Below are 7,980 nucleotides of genomic sequence, written 5' to 3'. Positions count from 1 at the left end.
TTCAGCCAAATACTTGAATACATCAAAGAAATAAGGTACCTTTCCCTTACTATTGTTGGCAATACCTGAGGAGTTATTATAATACCTTTTTAAGTTGGACTTTCATTTTAAATCTCCTTGTTTCTATTACATATGATCTTCTTGCAACTGCTTTCCGTATTAAAGCAACTGCTCTATAGCCTAAAATATGATTCACAGGCTACGATTACTAAAAAAGTGTTGTGCATTCTTTTTATTGGTTTTTGAATGAATCTGTTGAGTGATTTTATCATTTTATCTGTTAAAGTAATCCTGTCAAAGTGAACTTGGATCCGTGAGAAAAGTGAACAAGATGTTGAATATAGTCTCTTGACTCTCACTTTGCAACAGAGGCATGGGGATGGAAGTTTGCTGCACCTTAGGCATGATTGAGAAACAACAAGCATTAGAGCTAAAGAAGGCTGGCCTAACTGCGTATAACCACAATCTTGATACCTCAAGAGAGTACTACCCAAACGTTATCACTACTAGAAGTTATGATGATCGCCTTGAAACTCTTGAGCATGTTCGTGATGCTGGAATCAACGTCTGTTCAGGTAACTTCGATATGAAAACAAAGAAATTCTGACACCATACGAAAACCTGTCTCCATCTTGATCATTACACTCACTATTCCCTAATATTTGTTGATTTGATAAAATCCATATGGATAAGAACAACAAATGTGTTCTAAAGTCTTTTCTCTTAACCGATGAACAGGAGGAATCATAGGGCTTGGAGAGGCAGAGGAGGACAGAGTAGGGTTGTTACACACACTAGCAACACTTCCCTCTCACCCCGAGAGTGTTCCCATCAATGCGCTGCTTGCAGTGAAAGGCACTCCTCTTGAAAACCAGAAGGTAAATCTCCACAATCCAAAAGCACAAAATGCAAGTCATAGCTACATTATGATGGTAAAGGGATTTGAAAACCTTTTGTGTTTTTGCAGCCGGTTGAGATATGGGAAATGATCAGGATGATTGGAACCGCACGTATCGTAATGCCAAAAGCAATGGTGAGGTTATCTGCTGGGAGAGTCCGGTTCTCAATGCCCGAACAAGCTCTCTGTTTCCTTGCTGGTGCAAACTCTATCTTCACCGGTGAGAAGCTTTTAACCACACCCAACAATGATTTTGACGCTGACCAGCTCATGTTCAAGACATTAGGCCTCACTCCTAAACCGCCAAGCTTCTCTGAAGATGATTCTGAATCAGAGAACTTCGAGGAAGTTGCTTCCGCTACTCACTAGTATTATTATCCACTTCAGTGTTTTTTTTTTTGAGTCGGGACACTATAAAGCAGTCCCATTTACCATGTAGCATGAGTGGACGGTTTTGTGATACCACTGTTCGTTAATCCTTATTCATATATGTCTAGATTTTCATCTGAAAGTAAGACTTGTTATTCTAGAGTGTGATCAAAGTTGAAGGGAAAAGGTGCAATTAAATCTACTATTTATAATTAGAAGTTAGCAATAGTGTTTTCAAGGCTAATATGGGCTTAACAACTAAATCGTGGCCCATGTAAAGCCTATTAAAGCTTCAGATATTACTAAATAGTAATACCAAGTCATCATGCTTGTTGTGTTCTGTTCTGTTCTGAGATCGTCGTCCTTGTTCACGAAAGAGAAGACTAAACAGAGTTGTTGCGATGCCTAAATCAAGCAGATGGGTCAATCATCGAACTCCCTCTAAGACTAAAAAGTTGATTCTCTTCTTGTTTCTAGCCTTTGTCTTCTACCTCTACAGATACCCTTCTTCTTCTTCATCCACTGTTGAACAATCGTCCAGTTCCATCTACAACATTTCCGTTAAGGTATCATCAGCTAAACTTGGCATATTTAGAAGCCAGTAGTTCACGTGGCGTCGAGGTTTAGTCCTGATTCTGAATTTGTCATTCGACTTGATTGAATTGATTTGTAATTTGAGTACAAAGATGTGATTTTTAATAGGAAATCAAAGAGATTGATGTTAATATCGTAATTGCTGATGTTTTATTTATGAAAATTTTATGTTTTACTGCGGATTTAGCCTAAGTTACGGAATCTAGATGAGTGCCTTCGTTTAGTGTTAGCTGGCTTTGTTTTGTGTTTTGCTCTTTAACTGAATCTTGTAATGACACCCTACCGTTTAAGTTCATGAGTTCTACAAGCTTATTTATCAGAACACTATAGCTCCGTATCAGAATGTCTCCAATGGAAAATGCAGGACATCGAAGGTAAAGATGTGATTTTGAGCAAGTTCACAGGAAAAGTGCTTCTTATCGTCAATGTAGCCTCTAAGTGGTACGCTAATAACTATTTAGTTCTTCAGAAATACATATTCCATCTCCTAAATCCTCACAAACTGTATTGTCCTACTCGAACCGTCTCATGTGGAGAGAGATTCTGTTGCATCATTTATAGGTTATGTTAGGAATTGCATAACTCATGGATGATGCTTACTCTACCATCTAGTGTGATGATGATACAATGACTTACAGAGTTACAGAAGCGTTGCATATAATGTGGCTTTATGATGACATTATATTTAGAATCTTGTTGTCATATATGAGCAGTGGTCTAACACATGGAAACTACAAAGAGTTGAACATTTTGTATGCCAAGTACAAATCTCAAGGTATGTCTCTTTATCTTGCTGTGGCTTTCTTAGGCTTATTATAACTAATGGAATATTTGTTAATTATTGAGGGAAACATCGTTTCAGGGCTTGAGATCTTAGCATTTCCTTGCAACCAATTTGGCAGCCAAGAGCCAGGTAGCAACATACAGATCAAGGAAACAGTTTGCAATATATTCAAAGCAGAATTCCCAATCTTTGACAAGGTCTCAAAAACTTTTGCACTGTGTCTCAAATTTTCTCACACGGTTTCATATCTTTGTAGTTGTTACATGTCTTCTTTTCTAATGCAAGATTGAAGTCAATGGAAAGAACACTTCTCCCCTTTACAATTTCTTAAAAGAACAAAAAGGAGGATTGTTTGGTGATTCAATCAAGTGGAATTTCGCAAAGTTTCTGGTAGACAAACAAGGAAATGTTGTGGACCGATATGCTCCAACTACATCACCTCTTGAAATTGAGGTCAGTAGAAGTTTCCCCTCTTACATTGCTATCATTTCTCTAATCATTTAAGGATCTTACTCTGTAGTTTTCTCGCTCTTCTCTTCGCAGAAGGACATAGTGAAGCTATTGGAATCTGCTTGAACATAATAGTTAAAGGTGAGTTTTTGTGCTAGCCCCCAATGATATCTATCTATATCAGATAAATCTCGCTTCCCTCTCTGGAATAAGACAAGAAACTAATTCATAGGTTGTAAGTTATAAAGGGTTAGATAAAGTTCTATGTAGCATGTGAACATATATATATATATATATATATATATATCTGTAGATAGAACCTGGAATGCAACTGTTGCCAAACTCTTAGGGACAGTTAGGTTTGTAATAATTCTTCCAAGCTCATGGGTGAAACATAGAAGCAACAGAATCTTGTGAAATTGGTAACACACATTTAAGTCCAAGAATCAGAACTATTTTCTCTGGAAATGCTCATGGATGGAGATGAAGGAATATATAATGTGGACCGTTTGGTGCAGGACAGAAGAGCAAAAGCATCGTATCAAACATGTCTGATACTGAGAATGAGAGCCACTTCTATACTTATCCCGTACCTACCTGTAAGTTTTATCTGACACCATTCATGCCAAAGAAGATGCTTGCTTGAATCTGTGAACCACATGTTCTGTAACAAGACCCCAAATATGTTTATGAAATATCAATAAAGAACAAAGTTTCATTTATTTCCTCTTATTATTTGTAATCATCAATTACAACAATGTCCTAAGCAAAATCTTGGTTGATCATTAATCCTTTTATACATACAGTCAGAACAAAGAGCTTTACAACAATGGGTGTATCCAAGCAGGTCCAGTCTCTTAAAGAGATTTCACTCCTGCAAACTTGTTCAATCATCTTCCTTCCCCCGTCCGTTGATTCCTGAACTTTTTGATTGATCAAAATCCAAATCTCTTTATCAAGTACATAATCTCACAGTACAGGCCACAGCTTGTGCCCAAAATTTCAACCTTGCTTTAACATCATCAGGATTATCACCTGTTTTCACCCAAAAAAAAACATAATCAGAAAACCAAAACAAAAACCTATAAAATGCAATTGAAAAGAACTTTGAAAAGATTGAGACTTACCAGGACTAGAGATCTTCCAGCTAGCAATAGGACTAACAGGAGAATCAAGAACCGGCGATTTCTTCTCCGGGGAAGAAGAAGAAGAAGAAGAATGGTGATGATGATGATGATGATCTTGATCGATGAACTTCTGACTCATGGAGTAACAAAGCTCAAGAGCAGGTAAAGTATTACAAAGCTCAGGGATCTCCTCGTAGTTGAAACCAAATCCAAGATCTACGCAACCCTTAAGCTCCTCGAGATCATCGTCAGTTAAACTCTTGGTTCTCTTCAAATCATCGTTGACCGCCGAATCTAAAACGTAGCCTTCTAACAAGACATTGCTCTTCTTCTTCTCCAGTTTCTTCGTCTGCTTCTTGGACTGTGAAACACCAAAGCCATTGTCGAACTCTTCTTCTTCATCAGATCCACTGTAAGAACAAGAACTGAAACTGGATGTAGTAGAGATCTCGCTGTCGGAATCAGCGTCAGCTTCGTAGGAAGAACAACGAGAGAGAGGAAGATCTGAGTCGCACATTGTGTTGTGACTTGTGAGTCTCCTCTGTTTTTTGTTTTGTTTGGGAAGGGTGTGAAAAGGTGAAAAAAAAAAAGAAAAGTGAAGAGAGAAAGAAGAAAGAAGTGTTGCTTTATAAAGAAGCTATTTTATCGGGCGGCAATTATTTTTATTTTTGTCTCTTTCTAATCATCATGTGGTCACTAATCAATTTATGTATGTTATTGTTATCATGTATGTGTATGCGATGATATAAGATGGTCATGTATGAGTAAAATTGGGGACCACCATGTGCGGCTAGAATCTAGATCATCGAATCGTCGTCAGAGAGCACCTTTTCCACCAATTATTATTATTCCTCCACCGCTTTTTTAGCCCTTAATTAGTTAATTACGTATTAGATGTGTAATTATCAAATATTACTTCGAAACTCTTAACGAATTGGACATTAGTTTACACTTTACACAGCTTCTTCATCAAAATGTAGTTTAGAAGCTAGAGAGACTTAGCTTACGTGTGGAGGTTAAACTTAATCTTAACAAATCTAAAATTCTGTTGACAAACAAAAATATATTGATCTACAACTCATCGCTGATTATTTTTCTCAACAATATTAAACGAAATTGGAGAGACTACGTACCTTCATACTTCATTTAACCGTTTTATAAGATTACAAAAAGACTACTAATTCATTCATAAAACGGTTTAAATAAGTTTTTGATAACAGTTTTTCGACTTACATTAGCAAAATATTTCCATATATATAGAAAGTTTTTTTTTTTTTTTGCAAACTTTATTTAAGTTTTAGACTATCATTGGTTGATAATGTGATATCCATTATTACCATCGCAAGTGATTCCAATATTTCCAACACCAAGAGATAAATCTCTATATAAATTGGTTGTATATACCATATCAGTTTTAGTTCCTTAAGTAAAATTTGTTGAAAATTTAAACACAAAAACGAAATGCGCAAAGCAATACTAATTATGTACTATATATATTTAATGTTACATGTTTAGTCATATAGGGTAGTTATGTATGCACACATATTTCGTATCTAACTTCTCGCGACCGCAACAAGAAGTCGTTGCTCCAAACTTGTTAGGTTGCTGCAGTTTACTTTATTCTATGAAAACAGATTATTGCACTCAACATTAATAAAAAGAGTCTAATCAATTTAATAGAGAACTTTGGTATTATGTTGGTGAAAGACTAAACTACTAGATAAAATAATGAGTTATATACAAATCTAATTATAAAACAATTCACCTTCGGCCTGCCAATAATTCGTTGGCCTCGAGATGCGCCACGTCAATTTTACATTTCCCTACGACTTAAAAACAAATTTTTAATACGACAAGTAACTTTAGATTCCGCAATAACATTTGTTTTTTTACTATTATTATTTTATTTTGTATATATCGAATCAATAGTGTGGCTCTTCTATCCTTCTATAGCTTGATCGACATATGTTTTTGGCGTGCGATGAAGTTAGTGCGGTGAAGCTAACCCGTGGAATGCCAAAGCGAGTCAAAATTATTTGCATCCATCGCTAATCAATTTTATTTATTGTTATTTTTGTAATGATTACTTTGTATACTTAATTACTTCAGCGATTTTAAATTTTAGTTAGTCATGACTCATGTTTGATGTATTGTATCACTTTACAACATATATGTATGTTATATGTTTTCAGAAAGAACTCAAAAAGAGTATATATCTATTCCATCTATTTATTATTATTAGATATTGTGGTTTATAACGAGCTTTTTTCTTAATATCATGGATTAGTGAATGTGTTTGCTTAGCAAAAGTAGCAACTATGTATTCAAAGCGGAGATAATAATTGAGTTTGATTTATAAGAATTTTAAATCCATATATAATACTATGTAATCATTGGTTTAATAATAAATAAAACTCCTTTCTGCTAATAATCTAAGTAGGTAAACCAATCCTAATAAATTTTGTACGAAAACTCTTTGCTGTAAACAGCTAAATATACAAACATAAGAAATCATAAAGAAGAACTATTGTAGAAGCCAAAAGAAGATTGCTTCTCGAAATTTCTAATGGAAAAATTAAACTATGAAAGAAAATTCATATCGTGGTCCAGCTTTTGCTTATCGTGGTCCAAATTTCTAATTTGGCTTCATTGACCAATTAACATGACTTTGATATATGGTGCGCCGGCGTTAGATGGAGACAAACGTGTCATGTTAATATATCTGACATTCATGTCATTTATGTCATGACGATGATGGTCACATGACATGGTATAATTACAAAAACATCATACTTCTTTGCCATGTGGGATATATGTATAGTCAATATAAAAGCAAGATAATAGGGCATAGCTAGTTTGCATGGTATATAGAAGCCAAACCATAAGTTGCCCATACAATTTGTTCCTACAGAACGAAAGGCTCCAAATGATTGAGGTAGTGTATATGGCGCTGCGAAGAGTGTATAATAAATGCGATTCTTGTTCACTAAATAATTTAATTGTATGTTGATTTAAATTGGTATAAAGTATTATTTCATTCAAATTGCAATTTTCGGTACTTAACAAAAGAAAGTTGTAATTCTTACAAAAGGAAAGCACATATAACCACAAATTCTACCCATTCTCTAGTTCATGTAACTATATCCAAAAAGAGAAGAAGGATCACGAGATACAAAAGTCAGAAGTCTCTAGTTCATCTAACTTTTGTTGGATAAATTAACTTAAGTCAGAAGCAAGTGAGATTACTTTTTTAAGTTCAAAAGAAGTTAGTTTAATTTCAATAATTGTGGTGATGTAAACAATTTAACAAAGCATGTGGAGGAAGGGTGTAAGCTAGGGGTTTATAAATGTGGAAGCAGAACAGAGAATCACATGTGAATGAGAGAAGAAGACAAAAGGCAGGGGAGACGCCACGTGGACAGTTACGATAAGAAATTAAAGGGCTAAAGGGATCAAGAGAGGGGGGGCTCACCACTTGAAATAGAGACAAGAAGAGACCCAACAACTCACATGTCCCCATTTCCTTTTTTTTTTTTTTGGTTATTCGGCTCAACAAATCAATCAGCACCACATTTTACACCCACTCTCTCTTTGGTCTTCACGACATTCATGTTCAGTTTGGTCCCATTTCCATCATTATCATTTGTTCTCTATACCACATATTCTTCTCCTTCCTCTTCTACTATCCTTTATAATTTTTATTTTTATCTATCATTCACGGGTGATATTACGAATGAGGTCTTTTTTTACCCACGGGT

General features: G+C 35.3%; 3 protein-coding genes across 5 annotated transcripts in view; 2 read left to right on the top strand and 1 right to left on the bottom strand.

Annotated features, from left to right (window-relative positions):
• Positions 1-1,427, top strand: part of LOC104793267 (biotin synthase) — a 3,556-nt gene extending 2,129 nt beyond the window's left edge. Inside the window, exons 5-8 of one of the 2 annotated variants that reach the window (XM_019226814.1) lie at positions 10-35; positions 370-575; positions 739-878; positions 968-1,427. In XM_019226814.1, coding sequence (XP_019082359.1) covers positions 10-35; positions 370-575; positions 739-878; positions 968-1,267 — 672 coding nt within the window. In that variant the 3' untranslated portion in view covers positions 1,268-1,427. The remainder of the gene's footprint in view (positions 1-9; positions 36-369; positions 576-738; positions 879-967) is intronic. The other variant, XM_010519595.1, reaches the window with a different exon arrangement.
• LOC104793265 (probable glutathione peroxidase 3, mitochondrial) lies at positions 1,582-3,817 on the top strand. 2 transcript variants are annotated; one of them, XM_010519593.1, is made up of 7 exons: positions 1,582-1,833; positions 2,226-2,302; positions 2,575-2,636; positions 2,724-2,842; positions 2,931-3,098; positions 3,189-3,236; positions 3,619-3,817. In XM_010519593.1, exons 1-6 carry the CDS (start codon positions 1,669-1,671, stop codon positions 3,219-3,221), a joined length of 624 nt encoding a protein of 207 aa, XP_010517895.1. In that variant the 5' UTR covers positions 1,582-1,668; the 3' UTR covers positions 3,222-3,236; positions 3,619-3,817. The 2 variants fall into 2 exon arrangements, with proteins under 2 accessions (XP_010517895.1, XP_010517894.1); XM_010519592.1 differs by having other exon boundaries at positions 3,614-3,817.
• LOC104793266 lies at positions 3,799-4,830 on the bottom strand. Its single transcript, XM_010519594.1, has 2 exons — positions 4,223-4,830; positions 3,799-4,130 (listed from the first exon to the last, which is right to left on the bottom strand). Exons 1-2 carry the CDS (start codon positions 4,737-4,739, stop codon positions 4,051-4,053), a joined length of 597 nt encoding a protein of 198 aa, XP_010517896.1. The 5' UTR covers positions 4,740-4,830; the 3' UTR covers positions 3,799-4,050.

Source organism: Camelina sativa, chromosome 6 (assembly GCF_000633955.1).
Source record: "Camelina sativa cultivar DH55 chromosome 6, Cs, whole genome shotgun sequence".
NCBI classification, from domain to species: domain Eukaryota; kingdom Viridiplantae; phylum Streptophyta; class Magnoliopsida; order Brassicales; family Brassicaceae; genus Camelina; species Camelina sativa.
This window is presented reverse-complemented; position numbering and strand designations above follow the sequence as displayed.

Coding starts and splice junctions, on each gene's coding strand:
- LOC104793266 (XM_010519594.1), bottom strand. CDS start 4,739: ATGTGCGACTCAGATCTTCCTCTCTCTCGTTGTTCTTCCTACGAAGCT. Junction 4,131..4,222: donor CTGGAAGATCTCTAGTCCTG/GTAAGTCTCAAT, acceptor GGGTGAAAACAG/GTGATAATCCTGATGATGTT.
- LOC104793265 (XM_010519593.1), top strand. CDS start 1,669: ATGCCTAAATCAAGCAGATGGGTCAATCATCGAACTCCCTCTAAGACT. Junction 1,834..2,225: donor TCTACAACATTTCCGTTAAG/GTATCATCAGCT, acceptor TGGAAAATGCAG/GACATCGAAGGTAAAGATGT. Junction 2,303..2,574: donor GTCAATGTAGCCTCTAAGTG/GTACGCTAATAA, acceptor ATATATGAGCAG/TGGTCTAACACATGGAAACT.